This window comes from Vanacampus margaritifer, chromosome 19, assembly GCF_051991255.1.
Source record: "Vanacampus margaritifer isolate UIUO_Vmar chromosome 19, RoL_Vmar_1.0, whole genome shotgun sequence".
In the NCBI taxonomy this organism is placed as follows: domain Eukaryota; kingdom Metazoa; phylum Chordata; class Actinopteri; order Syngnathiformes; family Syngnathidae; genus Vanacampus; species Vanacampus margaritifer.
In genome coordinates, this window is record NC_135450.1 from 13,614,633 (window position 1) to 13,634,271 (window position 19,639).

General features: G+C 41.6%; 2 protein-coding genes across 4 annotated transcripts in view; one reads left to right on the forward strand and one right to left on the reverse strand.

The window, feature by feature from the left end:
* aven (apoptosis, caspase activation inhibitor) overlaps positions 1–19,639 on the forward strand; it is a 47,724-nt gene that overhangs the window by 14,160 nt on the left and 13,925 nt on the right. The window contains exons 3-9 of one of the 2 annotated variants that reach the window (XR_013289376.1): positions 4,354–4,424; positions 5,645–5,740; positions 6,150–6,438; positions 7,556–7,795; positions 9,307–9,363; positions 11,201–11,498; positions 15,667–17,692. Coding sequence is in view for 1 of the 2 variants with exons in the window: in XM_077552177.1 (XP_077408303.1) it covers positions 4,354–4,424; positions 5,645–5,740; positions 6,150–6,438; positions 7,556–7,701 (602 nt within the window). In the remaining variant the exon portion in view is untranslated. Of the gene's footprint in view, positions 1–4,353; positions 4,425–5,644; positions 5,741–6,149; positions 6,439–7,555; positions 8,275–9,306; positions 9,364–11,200; positions 11,499–15,666; positions 17,693–19,639 lie in introns of those variants that run through there. The other variant, XM_077552177.1, reaches the window with a different exon arrangement.
* Positions 8,163–19,639, reverse strand: part of ryr3 (ryanodine receptor 3) — an 87,298-nt gene continuing 75,821 nt past the window's right edge. Inside the window, exons 85-106 of one of the 2 annotated variants that reach the window (XM_077552171.1) lie at positions 18,857–18,871; positions 18,142–18,222; positions 17,977–18,065; positions 17,722–17,850; positions 17,543–17,647; positions 17,141–17,222; positions 15,781–17,063; positions 15,654–15,706; positions 15,425–15,587; positions 14,667–14,753; positions 14,341–14,526; positions 14,051–14,181; positions 13,295–13,337; positions 12,883–13,010; positions 12,589–12,649; positions 12,360–12,506; positions 12,023–12,157; positions 11,298–11,454; positions 11,162–11,226; positions 9,714–9,814; positions 9,564–9,615; positions 8,163–8,873 (exon numbers count right to left, since the gene is read on the reverse strand). In XM_077552171.1, coding sequence (XP_077408297.1) covers positions 8,778–8,873; positions 9,564–9,615; positions 9,714–9,814; positions 11,162–11,226; positions 11,298–11,454; positions 12,023–12,157; positions 12,360–12,506; positions 12,589–12,649; positions 12,883–13,010; positions 13,295–13,337; positions 14,051–14,181; positions 14,341–14,526; positions 14,667–14,753; positions 15,425–15,587; positions 15,654–15,706; positions 15,781–17,063; positions 17,141–17,222; positions 17,543–17,647; positions 17,722–17,850; positions 17,977–18,065; positions 18,142–18,222; positions 18,857–18,871 — 3,389 coding nt within the window. In that variant the 3' untranslated portion in view covers positions 8,163–8,777. Of the gene's footprint in view, positions 9,616–9,713; positions 9,815–11,161; positions 11,227–11,297; positions 11,455–12,022; positions 12,158–12,359; positions 12,507–12,588; positions 12,650–12,882; positions 13,011–13,294; positions 13,338–14,050; positions 14,182–14,340; positions 14,527–14,666; positions 14,754–15,424; positions 15,588–15,653; positions 15,707–15,780; positions 17,064–17,140; positions 17,223–17,542; positions 17,648–17,721; positions 17,851–17,976; positions 18,066–18,141; positions 18,223–18,856; positions 18,872–19,639 lie in introns of both variants that reach the window. The other variant, XM_077552170.1, reaches the window with a different exon arrangement.

Here is a 19,639-nt window from a genome sequence, read left to right on the forward strand (position 1 = left end):
CTCAGGACTTTAATTGCAATTAGCACAAGCAGTGATTTGTCGATGTGTGCAGGGTTTTCTGCTCCGTGTCTTGTTCTTCTAATTGGTTTAGTTAAAAAGGCGTGACAGGGAAGCTGCCGGGGCGACTACGGCGCCGAGTCACTCTTTGTATTTTTTTTTTACCCGTCATTTTTCCCGCATGTTCCATCAGGTAAAGCAATCAAAACGTATCGATAGGTGATTTGTCATTGTTGTTATTCTTTACCTTTTATTATGGATTATTACACAATACATTTTATTCCTAGCACGTTATTCGTGTGCTATTCTATTTACACATTTTTTCACAGTAGTTTTCCTAATTTAAATTTTTTTTTAAGAATCACAAATTCCTATATTCTGTAATTCACCTCTATTCTGATTATTCTTTTCCCCTTCTAATTTTGTAAAAAAAAAAATTGACCCATTTATTCGTTCCAACTTTAAATATTTCAGTTTATCCGTACTACAATTTTTTTTTTCTTTTTTAACCCCTGGCCGTTATTTGACCATTTTTGGGCTTTTTGTTGGTTCTGACCAAGCCATTTCAAAATAAAATAACGCCCAGGGGTTTTAAATGGCAATTTCTTGTTTTTGTTTTTTTTCTCTAATCTCTTTTTTTTTTACTAATTATCAAAAAAGAAAAATAAATACCGTTTGGCTTATCGCTACACAATTTTTTTTCCAATCTTTCAAAATAAAAGCCAACATTTTTTATATTTTAGTTTTTCCTCCTGTAATTTCTACATTTATTGACCGATTCAAGCCATTCTAACTTGAAACAATTCAGCTCTTTGTATGTGTTTCCTTGTCACTCAATGTTCCACCAATTTTCATTCAACCTCCTTCACACGCAATTCTTATTTGATCCCGGCTCACCTCCCAGAACCATTGGAAATTTGACAAAAGATTCTTGTTGCCATGGCTATGTTGGTGCCTACTGACTACCTGAGTTGATATGAGTTGAAGTTCAGGGTGTCGGAGGGATTCTATAGTGTAGGAGGGAGGTTGCTCAACAGCCAACGACGGAGCAGGAAAAGAACGAGAATTCGGGACTGAAAAGATATTAAGCAGATAAGTAGAAGAGTAAACACGGGACTTTTGATGCTGCTGAGTTTTTTTTTTTTGTTTTGTTTTTTTTCCATCCTGCCACATATTTCCCATTTGCCCCGTTACGCAAACCAGTTTCAATTTGTTTCATAAGATTCGAAAAAGCCAGAGAAAATGAGTGTCTGTATCTGGAGACATCGAATACTGCAACCCAGAGTGTCTCGATTAACATCCAAGTGGCGGTGATGGGATTTCAGTGACTCGGTTAGACACATTTCATTCACTTCATGGACTGTCTGAGAAATGAGAAGGTGAGTTTTGATGACTCGTTCTCTGATTGCTTTTGAAGATGACCGTACTGAGATCATTGAGTGGCTCTGCAATCACTTTTTTTTTTTTTTTTTTGCCAGTTTATCCAATTTGCCTGTTGTGCAAGCCTTACACATTTGTTATATAGCAATATGATATTACGATGACATCACAATGACTGGAATTAGTGTGCACACAAAATATTGGTTCCGACTCGTTTTGGGTTGTGCAAATATGTTTTTTAAAATTACTGTACAAAGTATTTTGATGTAAATATCGACTTTAACAGTTAAATCCGAAATTCGGGTTGAATCGCCAGCGTAGGACCATAACTGGGACGTAACTCGTAACATATTTTGTTAGCTACTGGAAGGCGTTTGCTAATAAAAGCAATATAACAGGAATGCTATGTTGACAGTGACATGTTGCTAGCTTAACAGCATTCTTGCTACAGTAGCTAGCATTTGTAAATGTACTCATTTGAGTATTGTTTTTATGCATACTGTTTGGGTCCACTTAGCAATCTTTATTCTGTCAAAACCGCTCTTCTATTTTAGTATTTTCTGCCTTGTAAATATAATATCAATCAGTTATTGTCTATGCAACGTGTAGCTAACCTCAAATTTTGTTTACAACTTTAAGTCTCGTACACCAGCGTCTGTTTAATGACTTCATCCCGCTGTCACATAAAGCTGACATTCTTCAGCCTTTTGTAACCTTGAAAACGGTTCTTTTCGCACCTCATCCTTCTTCCTGCCAGGGACCAAAAAGCCCTCCCGCAGACTCTCCTTTTTGACCCCCATCACTCCCCTGTACGGCAAAGCAGTCAAGGACAACCGCAGATGGTCCCGAGCGCCACACACACGAAAGCAGCACGTCTGCAATATTCCGCACACCGGGCGGCAGGCTGCGACCGACGACCCCTCGTACCTTTCTGTCAGGTCGCCAGCTGAGCCTCCATCTGCGTTTGTCAGACTGACCCGTGTCCACTGTTTGTGACTAAGCCCTGATGAGAACGCCTGCGGAGTGTTTAGCATTAGCGTGGCCTTGTTTTGGTGCAAAGGGGGGACACAAGCGTTAGCTTTTGGCTTAGTCTTATTTTCTTGTCCTCTTTGTTTACGTCAAGTTAGCGTTGTCGTCAGGACCACGTCAACCGAGACGAAGACATTATGGAGACTAGAGAATATCAAGGCCGAGAGAAGGCCAAGACTTTTAGAGGTCGAGACCGAGACTATATATGAAAGAACAGAACAAAATGACTAATATCTTTATCCCCCCCCCATTATATAATTTACAACAAAAACAAATCCTGCTACGTTGTTTTTGAAATAGTACTAAATCTCAAATCTAAACAAATGAGTTGTTTCACTTCTGATCACAGTGGTACTCAAATCTGCCCTGCCCGAGACTGACATGAGACAGAGTAAAAAAGGCCTTAGGTTTTGAGACGAGACCCTTAACTCTTTGACTGCCAAAAACGTTAAATAACGTTTAGTAAAATCCTATGGAGGAGTGCCAAAGACGTTAAAAGACGTTTTTTTCAAAACTGAGGTGAAACTAACCATTTTCTATTGTTGATTACTGAAAAACGGAATAAGGTAGAAACCCAAAAAAGATTCTGATGAAAGATGAGAGTCCAATCTTTCATTTGGTAGTATGTGTGTTTCCATAGTCCAAACACATAATTTTCTGTGGACCTTGAAAGATCAGTCAAAAATGCTTAAATCGGCTGGCACCCACGGCATCCCTTTTCTGAAAACGTCTGGCAGTCAAAGAGTTAAGAAGTGGTTTCGAGCTCTGTCGTGGTCTTAAGACCACTTTTTCAAGGTCTCATCTCCAACTCTACCACCTGGACCTCCTTAGCGGTTAAAACCAAGCCGACCATCTCTGTTAATGACCCCGAGCTTTTCTTGTGTTTGGAAATACCGGCAAAACACAATCGCAGTTCTGAACGAGGTGGATTTTTATCAAACGGCTTTTTTCCACGATGAACACGGCTGTTTATCGGTCCATTAATCACTCATCGTTCCCTGCAGACGGTTGACTTTCTAGAACATTGGCTGTGTCTTAGGTGTACATAATAATAGCAGTTGAGTCACTTCATGTCCCGAGGGGCAACAATAACAACAACGGGATTCCATTTGATGGCGTGAAATCGGAGACGCGACCGTACACATTAATGCACTTGTTTTTCTTATCCTTTCATTTGTCTTAATGGCACCTACAAAGATAGACGCGCCGTTGCTTAATGGAGTCTACCTTAATCAAAGAGGTGCAGTATTTTTTTTGTGCTGGGGCGTTTTTACCTTTTTTATTTTGAAGGCCCAAACTGTTACTGATCCAAAAATATAGGCAATATAATTTGGACATAGGTTACCCTTACCACCCGTTTTTAGACTTTACAACGACAATTGTAGATTTCCGCCTTCTCTTCCAATACATTTGCTTCTGTAATATTCCCCGCCACCTGTTTACTAGACATGAAAATTACAAACTCCCGCATGGATGTGGAGGTGAGCGCAATTATAACAAGAGCTTTGAAGAGGCCCTTCAGACCCGACGGCCAGCGTCCGCGTTCTCGTTTTTTTTTCTCAGTCCTTGTGGGTGCCACGTTCCAGCATGTCCATTCGCACCCGGTTGGCCATTAGCGCCGCAAAGATGTTAACAAGTCGGGCCTGCCGGACGAACGTGCCTCTGCGGCTTTTTCCGACTTGTTGACAACGCAACCTCGGTCGCTCGCGCGCTTCCGAGAGCCCTCAGCGGGTCTTGTTTATGGAAGCAAAATGGCGGCGCATGTTTGGTTCTGATTCTTGACTGTTTACACAACGCCGTTGATTGCTTTGCAAAGAGGGTGACGATGTCACACAGGTGTCATCTTTGACTTTGCATTGTATGGAAATGAAGGAAAGTGGTAGGATGCCGTTTGCTGTGTAAATGGCAGAAGTGGTCAATCAAATGCTTTTTGCTTGTCATTCTCAGGGGATTGCTTCACTCAATTCCGCTTTTCTGAAGAAAAAGACTGGGAGAAGGACACATTGTCAACCACTCGGGTAAATCTATGCTGTGCTTTGCTTTGTTTTCAGAGCCATTGATTTGTCAGGTGACCTAAGATATGCAAATTTTGGAAGATGGATTCGATATCCGCATCCGTGTTCATGCCATCGTAATTGGCAGGATTTTTTGATGCAGGTGATTATCGTATCCCACTTGGAATGCATTTGGATATACGGTGGTTGTTTATTGTCAACGGATGAAAATCACCTAATCAACCCATTTCACCAGGCACGATGACATAAGGCTTGGTGATTGAAAATAAAATCAAAATACAAAAAAAAAAAAATATCCGTCCGTCCGTCCGTCTTCTTCCGCTTATCCGGGGTCGGGTCGCGGGGGCAGCAGCTTTAGCAGGGAAGCCCAGACTTCCCTCTCCCCAGCCACTTCAGCCAGCTCATCCGACGGGACCCCAAGGCGTTCCCAGGACAGCCGAGAGACATAGTCTCTCCAGCGTGTCCTGGGTCGCCCCCGGGGCCTCCTGCCGGTAGGACATGCCCGGAACACCTCCCCAGGGAAGGCGTCCAGGAGGCATCCGAACCAGATGCCCGAGCCACCTCAACTGGTTCCTCTCTCAACGTGGAGGAGCAGCGACTCGACGCTGAGTCCCTCTCGGATGACCGAGCTTCTCACCCTATCTCTAAGGGAGAGCCCGGCTACCCTGCGGAGGAAACTCATTTCGGCCGCTTGTATCCGGGAAAAAAATAAAAATAAAAATAAAATATATATATATATATATATATATATATATATATATATATATATATATAAAAAAAGGGGAGAGCAATGATGATGACATGTCAAATCGGTAAAATTACCGAATGAACAATACTGAGCTCTCCAGAGGAGAAAAAAAAAAAGGCTTGGTGATTGAAGTGCATGAGAAAATCAGGAAGTTGTGCGGTGAAATTAGACAACAGATAATTCAGTGAGTGGTACTTAAAATGTATTAAAACTGAATTAGAAATCAAGAGCTGTACAATATCATCTGTGGCTGCTATTTTGTTCATTTGAGGTTGGTTCATTTGGAAGCACACCGCTAAAATTAACCAGTTGGCTAGCTACCATTAGATTAACGCAGTTGGAACTAGCCAACAGTGCTAGCTTGCTATGCTATCAGCTCGCACAATGCAACGAAGACGTCGTCATTGTATTAAGCACGTGTTAGGAAGATGTATTCAAGATTGTACTTAACTGACTTCATGTTTTATTCTTGTAGATGTCTACCACGTTTGTGGACCTCCAAGCATTGGCCCAGAGTCTCGAACGAGTGCCTCTTCATCAGAGACTCAACCTGGAAGCCGAGCTAGTTCAGGTAGTTTCATGTTAAACGGCACACAAGAGAATTCGACATCATTATGTGTTCCTCCCCTTTTTGTGCAGGATTAACGACATTGGAGAGCAGAGAGTCGCACTGAGATTAAAAGTTTTATGAGAAGACAACAAACGAAATCAATAGAAATAAATCGTTTGGACAAGGATTAGTTGAACTGGATCTTGAAAGCACACTGAGGATTTTAAAGGTTAAACCACTCAAGATGACTTCGGCTGTTGGAACACTTCTCCGTTCAAATGTTTCCAATAATCGCAACACAAATGAGGATTTTAATTGCTCCGTTTTTTTACAATTGAAAAAGCTCAATGCGATCTAGAGGCTTCTGTGTATTATTAAACCTACAGAGCGTTACGATAAAGACATGTCTTCTCGTTTTTTTTAATTCCAGCTTTCAACACCAGTCAACCTGCCCACATTGGCTTTGGCCCCGAAACAGGAGAGACCCAAGCTGTCCTCATTCTCACCGTCGTCCGCGCCTTCAAAAGACCCCGCTCTTAATCCCGCCGAGGCTTTGAGCCCCTCTGCCAGCTCTGACTTTCGGGCTCCCTCGAGTGCCGTTACGTCCCCGGCGGACGATGTGGATGAAGAGCTGGACCAGCTGCTCACTTTAGCGAAACCGCTGTGTCCCGTCTCGGGAGGCCCGTCTGTCAACGTTGAGAGCGCTGCGGTGATGAAAGGTTAGCAGCGCTTGCGGATGATAATGAGTTCGGTTCATTATGCAGATGCGTATTTCTTTGCATTTGCTTGTACAACTACAGAGAAATATGAGTTATTTAAATAATTAAACGGATGTTATAGGATGGCGGGAATCTCATGATGTCCTGAACTATCGGTACTCCTGAAAATCACTGTAAAATGAGAAGATTATAGATATCCAAAATGGAGGTCTGCATGGATTTCCCATAGTAGATTCTTTGTCCTAACTAAAATGCTTTAAATACTGTAATGCTGTAATTTAGGGGTGGGCAACTGGCAGCCCACTTGAAGAAAACTAAAAAACTAAAATAAAAATAACCTTTTTTTTTTTTTTAACAACTACCTAAAAATCATTCAAAAACATTGACATACGGGGTGTGTGTGTGTGTGTGTGGGGGGGGGGGGGTTGCTGGGGGTTAATACTGATAAAACCCTCGGGAAAAAATTAATAAAAAATAAACAAATATTGGGGGGAAAGATACTGAAAAAAAACTCGTAAAAATAAAAAAATATTGGGGGGGGTGTCTAAGTATTTAACCTGGATTTAAAAGCATTTACACTTATGTTGACAGTTTATTAGATTTGCTTGCAGCACACCAGCGAAATGCCACTTCACCATGTTTGCTTTGATATCTGAGCTTTGCTAGCAGGAACTCTAAAAGTGGACGATGTTCCTCACTAATACGATTAATTTTGTTCTGGACTTAAGACTTTCTTTCCTTCAATCTTGTTTGGCCGGACTTTTTGACTGAATCAAGAGTGCCTCTACTGCAGGGGGTGGCCAAGTTGGGTCCTCGAGAGCCACTATCCAGCCTGTTTTCCATGTCTTCCTCCTTCAGCGCAGCTGATTCTAATGATCAGCTCATCAGCAAGCTTTGCAGAAGCCCGACAACGATCCTGATCATGAATCAGGTGTGTTGGTGGAGAGAAACATGGAAAACAGGCTGGATAGTGGCTCTCGAGGACCCAACTTGGCCACCCCTGCTCTACTGGTTTCAGTCTAGTGGTTCACTCGAATTTGTAACAGTTGCTGTTATTATGCTCATTGCTAGTTGCTGGGTGGGAACAAAGCTTTCTCTGATGTCTTTCAATTTGCAGATTGTGACGCAGTGACTGAGGTACCGATAGAAGAGAAGATGGAGGAGCCCAAAGAAAACCAAATCGCACCCCCTGAGTCCGCGTCTGTCAAGCAGAAAATGACTGAGGAGGACCTGGAGGACTGGTTGGATAGTATGATCTCTTGACCGTCACAGAGACGTAGATTATGGCAAAAACCTGGACCAGTGGAAGCCACCGATACACGCATGGTATCCAGTAGTCACATTCTTTGCTTTTGAGGTAGGCAGAGCTAGATCGGGTTTGGGGGGGTTATTTTTCTGATGTCCGATGAAAGCGCTGTGTACAGTAATTTGTCAGCTGGGTTATAAAGTGCTCCCCCTGTGAGTGAAACTAGAAATGACACTTTCCCTTCTTCGCAAGGTTTTGTTGTGAACAAGTAGGCCCCCTCACTTAGTAGCCTTAGCGCCGCCCCTGGTTGTCACGGTAACAAAGGTTGAAATCGTTGGGAGAAAAAATGCACAATGTCTCCTTTAAGTAAACGAGTGTTGGTGTTTGCAATGAGTGTCCTTTTGGACTGCTCGGCTAGTATTATAAGAGAAATAACCATGTAGGTCGCTATCAAAAAAAGTGACGAGTCATGTTTTTTATTGCCTCAGTTAACTTTATTCATTCCCGTCCTCTCATTCAAATAAATGCAAAACTACTACATGTGTGTAATAATGTAAATTTCCATAAAACAGCAGCTGATTTGGCATCAATGTGTTTGGCTCTTCTCTTGTGGAAAGTACAGACAGGCAGGATAAAATGTACACATCTAGATTTTATACAACAAATGTTTTTTTTTTTTTTTCTTCCTTTAACATAAAAGCCACAAAATTAGCATTAGCATGACCGCTGCGTGTGTCAAGTGGGACGAAAGTGTCTTTTTTTTTTTGCATAGTTTCTCAAAAGGCACTTTGGCATTTAAAGTGTATCCATAAAGTGACAAGTCATGTTTACAACAGTTTTTTTTAAAAGGCAGATATGAGGTTTCATTTCTGTGTCAGCGGTGATCCAAAAATAGTTGATGTCACGTTTCACGCCCGTCAAACCATTCAGGTTGAGCGGGTGACAAACGCTGCATAAAAGAGGCGTCATGGCCACCTATTGATCCAAATCCGATGTCATATTTAAGTTTGGCTACGCTTGTCAACATGTTTTTCCGATGTTCACAGTCCGTGTCAGATCGAACAAAAGTCCCCAGGTAAGGCGGCGGCCGTCTTTAGCCCAACTGGTCCTCGTATTGCTTCCGGAAACAGTCTCCAGTCGGGAAGAAGTCCCAGCATCTTTCCTGGTACATCTTCCACACGTACGACTCCTGGAGGGGGAAAAGGACAACGGTAATAATTTGTAGCGCTGTAACGATATCCAAACATCACAATATGATACGCCCAATTAGTATTTATGGCTTCGAAGCCATCTCGCGCTCCACTGCTTAAATGTTTATGAGCCACAGTTAGACCTTCCTTATCGTTAAACGATTGCCTTTTATAGCGCGTTAGCTGCACAACTTTTATTATTGTGACTAATAAGAACATTACGTAGCGTCACTTTAATATTCCAAATTGGGTTCCATTTCAGTAAAGTGATATTTGTTTCACATCTATACGGAGCGGACAGGCGTCACATTATGATTCCATTTGATTAGTTGAGTGTATCGAAATGAGAAATAAAATACGATCCGGGGTTTTAGTGACACGCAGCTGTGATGTGGAAACGCTGATTTTTGTCTCGCCTCTTCTTTGTTGCAGCGTTGAGAATTTCTGCTAAATGACAATAAAGCATCTTTCAAGGAGGCCAACAACAAGGTAAAGGCAACAAAGTCGGTCAACCCACGCATCGCTGCAAAGCTCGACTTATGCAACCCATCAAGTGGGCTGAAACCGACTAACTGAGAGGGTCGGAAACATCAGCGTCTTTCTTCATCGTCAATGTTTTCGTTCTTCACGTCCCATTTCGGACGCGCGAGTTTAAATCGAAATATTTCCGTCCGGTTGTCGTCACTTGCCTGGCCCGTGTGTTCCGTCTCATCTTTGTTAATCAGGTACATCAGGAAGAATCTGCAGAGGGGGCAAGTGCAGTTAGCAGAGTTAAAGATCGGACGCATTTAAAGGCTTAAAAACAACAAATTCTTTGATTTTCCTTTTTCGGCACTCACAGGTAGTTTGCGAGGTTGTGCTCCTGTAAGGTGTGAGTTTCAAAACCGTGAGGTGTCCGATCAAAGTAGTCGTTCCCGATGCCACAGATGAAACATTTGGTCTGAAAGGAATAAAAAAGGAGACAACAAAATTAGCCTGATTGTCAATTTAGAAATCCTGATGTCGTGACCAATCAATACTCATATTTGTCGTCGGCCAAATGTTATTTATGTTTTCCCTCGGGAGGTCAGTTATGATTGTGAACTAGGCACGGACCAATTATTGGTTTTGATTGTTTGGTTTTAAAAAGTCAAAAGTTTCAATAACCGCTAAAACTGGCTGTACAGTAATAAACCATATGATTGGCTTGTTTTAGTTCTCCTTCTCAGCAAGCAGTTACGCAAAGAGGAGAAGAGGAGGAGGGAAGGACCAATATGAAAGATTAATGTGCATTGTACCCCCCCCCCCCCCCCAAAAAAAAAAAAATGAATGGTGCGGGTCCTTGTGGTACTAGTTAGCCCCAAGGACAACATGAGTAGCTACGGGTCTGTTCTACAAATTGTTCACCAGCGATGGAACACTGTGACTGAAGGAGGTTAACATTTATTTATTGAAACTTGAAGACAGTACACATTTCTTCTGTACAAAATGTTCTTTATTTTGTTTTAAAATAAAAAAGATTGTTTTCAATGGGGGAAAAAACTGCTGTTTTATTTACCCAATAATTATTATTATTTTATTGAAGAAGAAAAAAAAGTAATTTAAGAAGTGTCATTTTAATAAGTGATATTTTTGCTCGCGGTTATCATATATCGTCAAAATCTAATATCGGCCCATCCTTACTGTGAAACAATAAATGTAAAATCACCTTATTATCACATATACAATTTGATTTAAAATAAAATAATTTATTTAAAAAATGGGGATTGGGAGCAAAAAAAAATGCTGGCAATATATCAATATTATTGAATTTAATTTGCAATTTCGGTATTTTGGCAAGGAACGAAGTTGACGCACATGATTAACCTTTGCAAGCCACTTAAAATGATATGTCGGCCCAGAACTGGCCCCCAGGCCTCGTGTTTGACACACACACAAAAACGGAACGCTGAAGAGACTCACCTCCCAGTAATATAATCATCACCTTGCGCTTTAGTTCAAGTACATATTTTGTAATGTTAACTTCTTTTTAGCATAGTGCCAGTTGCCCAACTATTTTTTTTCATCTTTTACATTTATTAACTTCAGTGCTGCTAATTGTGACGCCGAAATGACTTTTCATTGTTTCTGTACCAGTGATAATAGTGTTCTATTCAATTCTGTTGTGTGCAACCTTGGAGAACAGTTTTGCTTTTTAATTAATATTTCAGTTAGCTTTTTATTAGCTGCAGAGAGCAGTGAAATCCATCATATGAAAAAAAAAAAAAACGTCTTTCAGGCTCTTTAAGTCACACTAACCACTTCTTACCTCCATGTCCTCCTTCACTTGCTCCTGCTGGTCTCTCAGTTCACCGAACGCGTCGATGATCAAACCTGCAGGAGGGCGCAACAATCGTTTAATCAGGAAACTTGAGCGATCGGGGAGAAGGAAAAGCCGAGGATACCCTGAATGATGGCCAGCAAGATGACGATGACAAAGAAGAAGAAGGTGATGTCAAAAAGGATGCGGTAGAGCTCGTAGGGGTCTCCAGCTGGGTCCTCCAACTCGTCTCCTATCCCACCCCCGGCTCTCACGCCCACGTACATGTGGAACAGATAGCACTGTTGCAAGGAAAGCAAATCAGGACGTGAAAGAACATTGTAAGGTAAAACATTTCTTGATAATAGTTCAAAAGTCAGGCTGTAACTTTTCTTCAGAAATAATCATTTCACTCAGGCAGCCAAGCCTGCATACTTTGCTACCATTCAAAAACAAACCTAATTAATGTTCTTTCAAATGTGGCCTTGCTCAAGGCTCTTGTGGCTTTTTTTTTTCTCCACAAAAGCTTAGTTAGCTCTTTCTTTATTTTTTGTCAGTATTTTAAATCATTCGGGTTTATCGAAGAACACTATAAAAATGTAAGTAACCCAATTATGGATAAAAAATGGATCGATCCACTTTATGGGTCAATTTGACCCAATTTTCTGTGTTTTGTACAAAATGACCACATTTTTTTTTTACACAAGTAAAAGATCTGACCAATATTTATGAGTTGTTTTACACTGAAAGACCCGTTTCTTGATTCAAAGTTGGGTCAAATTGACCCAAGTAGAGAATTGGTCCATATTTGACCCATAGTTGGGTTATTTTTGACCCAACTGTTTTTAAGAGCATAGCGGCCCGTCATACCGTCATCATGTCGTCACACTTCATATCGGGCTCGTCTTCGTCCTCGCTCTTATTGTAGAACCGCCGGAAAAAGTTGAAGGCCACCACAGTGTAAAGATACACAACCACTGCCAGCAGGCCCACGGTCAGCACCAACTAAGAAAAGACAGGGAAGGTGATAAAACTCGATGTTTACCAAACTTAATTGAGTCAAGGTGCAAAAATTTGAAATCATGACATGAGAAATATCAAAGTTGAAACCACAGGCTGATTTTAAGAACTAAGCTGCACAACAACATCAGGTCAGCCAGAGCTTTAATTCTTTCCTGCAGTGCCCCCTGCTGGTGACAACACTCACTTGCTTGCCATTGTGTGTGACTGAAGACAAGATGGTACGGAGAGTCTTGAAGCCCATGGCAATGTCCAGCAGGTGGGCGGCAAAGAAGAAGTTGTTGAAGTGTCCAAAAATGGACATGATGGTGTACCAGATCAGATACAGGAAATACTGGAAATGGAAAATGCTTCATGTCATTTATCATCACATGACAAACTTACTAAGGATCACAGTTGTGTTATCAAATACTTACGTTGTCAGTCAAAACCACTCCCAACTTCCAAATGTGGTATTTGGTGTCAATGGAGCTTAGCCTGTCAACAAGAAGCACAAAAATCACACAAGATCCAAAAGTAACCAAAATAAAACCCGTACATATGCATTGACTGTAAAATTATCGGCTCATTTATTATTTTTGGTGGAGAACAATATGCAACGACAAATGAAGTGGAGGTGACATAAATGATTAAAACAAAATAAAATTGGACTAACTAGGTTTTTAAAAAAAGTGCAAAAAGCATTCATAAATCAGTAGCTGTGTTCTGACCAGGAGAGCAGGGAAGCTTCCTTCTCTACAGTCTCCACTGTGGGATCAAAGTCCAGAGCACTCTTATCCAGGCCTAAGAGCTCGGCGATCCGCTCGGCTCCGTATAAGTCCCCATACTTGTTGATCACCTACACGCACACGGGGAGACGAGAGAGCTGACAAGGACTTTTTATCCGTATTTGACTTGAATTGTATTATTTATTATTAATATAATTTTTCTTGTAACATTATGTTGCCGTTTTTTTCTAGGCTTAACTGAGCTTAGGTTGGATAACATTTCATCTGTATGTGGATGGATTTATGTTGACAAAATAAACCCACTAAAAATGGCCAGAAAAAAAACGTCTTTATAAAATATGATGTTGTACATATGAGCAAACTTGTTTTAAACTACACGACTGTTTACACTCACCTTGCGCTTAATGAACTTGTCCCAGTAGTTATTGGGAAAAGACCTATAAGATAAAAGGGTAAAAATAACTTCATCTTCTTAGAGTAGTTAGTAATTAGATTTAATTATAACAAAAATAAAAAAAAATATGATTTTTACGTCATCATTCAAATTTTAAATTGGACACCTACACTGTAAAAAATGAAGAGCGATGGTTACTTGGGGGGAAAAAAAGAGTAAAGTTTTTTTACTCAGAAATTCTAAGTACATTTTATAAGGAGAGCATTAAGTACATTTTAGCAGTTTATTTAAAAAAAAAAATGAGACCAAAAATGCTCTTGCCGGTACGAGGATTCCACCTGACACCAGCAATATACTAACAAAACAGCACGAGCGGCACGACTCAGGTGGTAGAGTGGCTGTATGTTCCTCAACCCTTGAGAAGCCTTTTTTTTTTTTTTTTTTTTACTGGTAAAATGTACTCAAAACTCTCCTTGTAAAATTTTCGATGAATTTCTCAGTGAAAAAACTTTACTATTTTTTATTTTTTTTTTTACTGGTAAAATGTACTCAAAACTCTCCTTGTAAAATTTTCGATGAGTTTCTGAGTGAAAAAACTTTACTATTTTTTTTTTTTTTTTTACTCGTAAAATGTACTCAAAACTCTCCTTGTAAAATTTTCGATGAGTTTCTGAGAGAAAAAACTTTACTATTTTTTTTTTTTTTTTTTACAGTGTAACTAGAAAGCCGGTATTCAAATGATTTGGTTCGCCTCACGGGGTATTAATGACTAGTCGATCCCACTGGCCCTTGATGTCCTCATCCGACGGTTGCTCAGTGATGTAAAGGCCGTCAAACTCCAGCTTCCTGGCGATCTCCTTCTCTCGCTTGAACACCACCAAAGGAACCTAACGTTTAAACAACAGGGTCGCGAGAGCAAAGGGCCAGAATTTTTTTCATTGTGAAAACCATCAAAGCTACATATTGTGTTTAGAAAAAAAAAAAGAAAAGAAACAAACTGTGAGCCAAGACCCAGGATAGAAATGATGCTTGGTGAAGATGCCCACCTTCAAGCAGTAATATCCCACCAAACACACGAGGGAGATGACGGTGTGGAATACGGCCAGGAAGCGCAGGGTTGGCAACATGTAGCCGCTGCTCTCTTGGAGAACAAACTCATCCATGTCAAAGAGCGTGTCCTCATCGTCCTCCTCCCACTGGTTTTCATCATCTCCCTCTTCCTCTGTAGTGACCTAAATAATAAGAATAAAATTAGCCAACTTACCAATAACATTGATATTTTTATAATGTCATATTTTTATTTTTTTCCCTTCTAACGTAGGTAGTCAAATGAGGTAAAAAAAAATTTTTTTTTCTGTTTTGTTGTGTTTACCTTGTAAAAGAGGAGAATGAAGTTGATGGCGAAACACACAAACAGAGCCAGGAAACGCAGAGTGTAGAAGTTGCGGGCCAGATAATTCTGTCAAGATACAGTTGAAAACAAACATGAGACCAACTGTGACAACAATGGCCTCATCATGCGCTACAACTCAATTTGACCTTAAAAAAACACTTGCACCGAATCAGGTTGATGAAAAGTATTTGGTGCATGTCCTCAACTCCCAATCGATCAATCAATCAAACTTTATTTACATAGCACCTTTCGTACATTAAAATGCAACCCAAGGTGCTAAACAAATTAAAACATCCAGAATACAAAAAAAAAAAAAAAAAAAACACCCCCCAACATCCATCCAAAAAATGGCGGGGCACAGAGGAACCATGTGAGGAAAGGCACCCAGGAAACACTGGAGCTAAAAACTAAAAGACAACAAAATAAAAACAGTTAAAAGCTAAGCTAAAAGACAATATGATAAAAGGAACTGCAAACTAATAAAGTAAATTTAGTTCAAAAGTTTAAATGCCAAAATTAAGAAAAAGTGTGTCTTAAGCCTCACGATTGACGATTCTAATTAGGCGCACGTCCGTCGTTGACAAATATTTTCCCGGGCCGAATTTTGTTCCCGAGTCCGTCCCTGCACCAAACTATTAATCAAAAGCTTTTTTTTTAATACAGCCCCATGTTGTCCTCAGTGGGTGTTTGAAACCTTTAGGATACGGTGTCAACTACGTGGGGACGAAAGGTCTTACCAGCATTTTGGTCCGGTAGACATCAAGCGTGGAAAAGACTTTGGACATGAAGGCCGGAGACGCTTCTTTGGCTCGACTTGATTTTGTTTTGGGTTTCTCCTCAGTCGCCGGCTCGTTGGCGTCCTCTTTCTTAGGCTGGTCCTCCTTCTCCTGGTTCTCGGTGCTGTGCAGGTCGTCGCTGTTATAATCTTGACACCGTTTTCGTACGTTTCTCACTTAAAATACTCACTCTGCTTTCTCAGGTTCACTCTCGGGGGATTCGTCATCCTTGGCAGCCGTTTTCTGCATGGCAGAGAAACTCGTTGATTTCTGATTTACAAGTCAATAAGGACGGGATTAGTTGGTAGTCAACAAACCTTGTGGTCCGCGGTGGAGGTCTCCCCGTTGAGTTCAGAGACGTCCCCGAGTCCGTGCTCCACAAGCTTCCCGCCTTCCCTCTTGGGCACGATCAGCATGTCCAACATGACGTCGACCTCGACTATATCCGCCGCCGGAACCGCGGTGGCGTCGCAGCTTCCCGAAGACTCTACGGGATCTAATTTCTCTCCGTCGGCGACATCGCCGTGGATGCCGAACTGAGTGGGATCGGGCATGTTCCCGAGGATGTCCGTCACTTTCATGTTCTTTGCTCCTTCCACCAAGCCGCCGCCAAACATGGAAGACCAAACGATGTGGAAGAAACCGAATATAAGGTTACCGATTCCTCTAAAGAAGCCCGTGAAGAGCATCCAGAAGAAGGAGAAGAAGCACGTGATCGTCTCCCGTATGCTCAGCTTCTTGAGTTTCCTGAGATTCTTGCGGATGTTTTTAACAGAAACCATTTGGCGCGCGCGGCGCAACCTCCTCCCGACGGATCGGCACGCCGAAGCGAAAGCCGAGGCGGACTCGGAGTCGTCGTCGTCTTCTCCGGCCAGTTCATCCAGGATGGCGAATCCCTCCTGCTCTTCCTCCTCCTCCGGTTGTTCCACGGCATCCGGTTCGGAGATCTGCGAGGCCAGTTGCATCTCAAAAATGGTGTCCTCGCAGAAATTGACAAACATCTCCATCTTCTCGCTCTCGCCCCCCTCGTTGACCACGTCGAAGATGAACTGGCGTTTGGACTCCTTGACCTGCGGCTTCTCCCACTGCTCCCGGCTGGATTCGCTGATCTCGAAGTAGACCCTCTCGATGCGTTTGGCGCTGCCGTTGATTTCGATACGGCCCAGGTAGGGCTCGAAGTAGCTCAGCACGCTCTCGGCCAGGTCCAGGAAGGTGGCGAGCCGCGCGTCGTGCGGCATGTGCTCCGACAGGTTGGTCAGCAGCACGGCCACGTTGAAGCCGATGTCTTTGGCCGGCTCGTGGAACCGCTCCACAAACTCCTTGTAGTTGAACATGTCGTTCTCGTCGGCCTCGGCGCAGGAGAGCAGGAAGTCGATCTCCGATTGGCTGTACTGCTTTTGGCTCTCCATTGATTTCTGGAACTCTTTCTTTGAGATGACGCCCTTGCACTCGGGGTCGTACTCCTTGAAATTTTCCGACGTTGTCAGGTCCTTCAGCTTGAGGAACATATCAAAGAATTTCAGGATCATCTCAACGTTGTTGGAAGACTCCACGAGCGTGTCAACCATCTGCTTCCCGATTGTTCCGTTCACGACGTTGCCTGGGAAGAACGCACCCGTGCATGAACCGCACCACCTAACAATCAATTCAATCCATAAAAAGTATCAGTCCCGTTACCTTCTAGCAGAGACAACAGCATGACAACCATGTCCTTCTGCAAATCCATAAGCTCCTTCAGGAGTTCAATTTGACTGGCATCCTACAGGGACATACAAGAGCGAGTATCCTCAAAGAAAACGATGACAAGAGCACACAAAAGTGCAAACGGGACGGAACCCAGCTGAATTAACAGCTCAGCATTTCTATGCATATCAGTTTCCCATGCAAACCAGCCAGGCATATCGTCTCATTGCCGTGGAGACCACCTCGATTGTCACTGTGGTAAAAACGCTGGGAGGAGCTTCTTCAAGATGTGATTTTTTTTTTTTTTGCAAAGGAACTCAAACATCGCATTCAAAGCAGCAAGATGCTCACCAACAGTTTTTTGGGGGGATTAATAAGAAGATTGCTGTCGCGTACCTGAGACAGTTTCATCTGCATGTTGGCAAAAACATGCAAGAAGCCCACGACCGCATCCCACAATCTGCTGTGAGCCAGACTCTGCTGGTTCCCAATGCAAGGGCCCTGGAAGAGATACAAGATCATATACAGCGCATCGTTATAATCAAGGTACAATTATATTACTTATTATTTGTTACCTGGATGTATTCAGTCAGTGAGTTGAATATCTGCTTGGCTACAGATAACGCTTTGGAGAAGTTCACTTTGCCAGTTTCATCAATGATGTCTTTGCCCGAGTAGTACCAATAGAAGTCACTAATTGATTCCTAAAAAGGAAGATGATATATTAACTACACCCCGTGAATACAATTCTTCATTTTCCATGAAGATAGTCCCACGTTTGTTTACTTTTTTTTTTTTTTAAGATTTTTTTTTTTGTGCTCTTAACTCACCTGAAGTCGGAGCAAGTAGTCAACAGTGCTGATAATAATGTTGACCGTGGTTGTGTTTCCGGTTTGAGTTCTCAGGAAGTTCTGGAATTCTAATGGGAAGCAATATGTAATATTTTTCAATTTATGTATTTAAAGTCTCTTCGATTATGATAAATTCAACTTTACCCCCATTGTGCCCCTCGCATAGAAGTTGCAAAAACCGGAACAGATCTTTTGTGAACTCGTCATTCAGCAACACCTTGGAACCTTTAAAGAAAAGATTTGCATTGGTGATTTATGTCACATTGTTAAATAGATTATTTATTTTTACTTATGCATGTTTTATTATTTTAATGTAACAATTTCCCGAGAAGCGATGCGTACAAAGCAAGCAGCGGAGGTTGGTTACATGTTCAAAAAGATGTTAAAGCTTCTTTTAGATTGCAGGTTGAAAACTGAATCCAAAGTAATAAAACGTATTGACATGAAATTAAACATTTCCATAAGCGAGAGGAAGCCTGAAAAACTTTGACATGCAGGTCTGGATAGGGCTTGATGAAGGATTCGTCTTTTCAGATTAGCGCTGAGAACACACAAAAGATACAAACATTCACTGAAAATTCCGATCAGATCATCCAGCCAAACAATTAAAGTGACATTTCGTAAAGCGGATAGAGCCATCTCGGTCTACTGGGTTTCAAAGCGGAAGATCCTTTGGTTTGGTTTGTTAAAATGGTAGAAATGGGAAGCGAAATAACACAAAAAGATTAAGCAATTGCATCAAAGCGTAAATCATTCGGCATGCGTGAGGTGAGTAATCGGTAGTGCTCAAGCGTTATGGAGACATTCGTTATGAAGCATACGCATGTGAGCGTGAAGATGCTGTTAATTAGTTCATTACCCCGCTCGGTGTGGACTGCCATCGATGTGTGTGTTTTTTTTTTTTTTGTAATGACAGGAAAGAGACAAACAATATATGAAGACATATGTAAGAGAGGACAGTGGATTACAATAGAAAGACGTATGAAGGAATACATTGAAGGAACACAGCCATGCGGTTACGACCTACATCTGGAAAATCTGCCTGGTGATACAAGAAATTGTCATCGTAACAAGAGACACTAGGAAGTAACAGTGAATTGTTAAAATACATGACTGAATAATGAAAGACTCACATTAAGTGAAGAGTGTCTGTGTTGTAAATTGGAGAGAAACGCAAGGTCCTATACTTGTTTGTCTTTTAAGACCATTTTTTTGATGGTTGAAAATCAATTACATCCACTTTACAACACTTACAGTAGCATGCAGAGGAAACTTTTTTTTTTTTTTTTTTACCACCTGCATCCACAAGCTCTTTTTTTTTTTTAGGTTGCCAGTTAATGATGTTCATCTTTCTGCCTTTATTTATTTATTTTTAAAGACAAATAAGGTTTGTATTTACCCCGGTTCGTATCCGGGTCATGGCACCAAAAGGTGAATCGCTTGTAAGGCTGATGTTTACGCTCCAAAAAAGCAAGGACAGGCCTCGCCGTCACGGGTCACGGATGAGTTCTCAAACTATCTAAACTCATGAAGGGGGGGGGGGGGGGTGGTATGCCAATCAGGATCAGCAGAAGTTCACTTCCCGGCAATGTCCCCAGATAACCTATAATGACTGCGAGTGCACTGAAAACGATGATGTCGC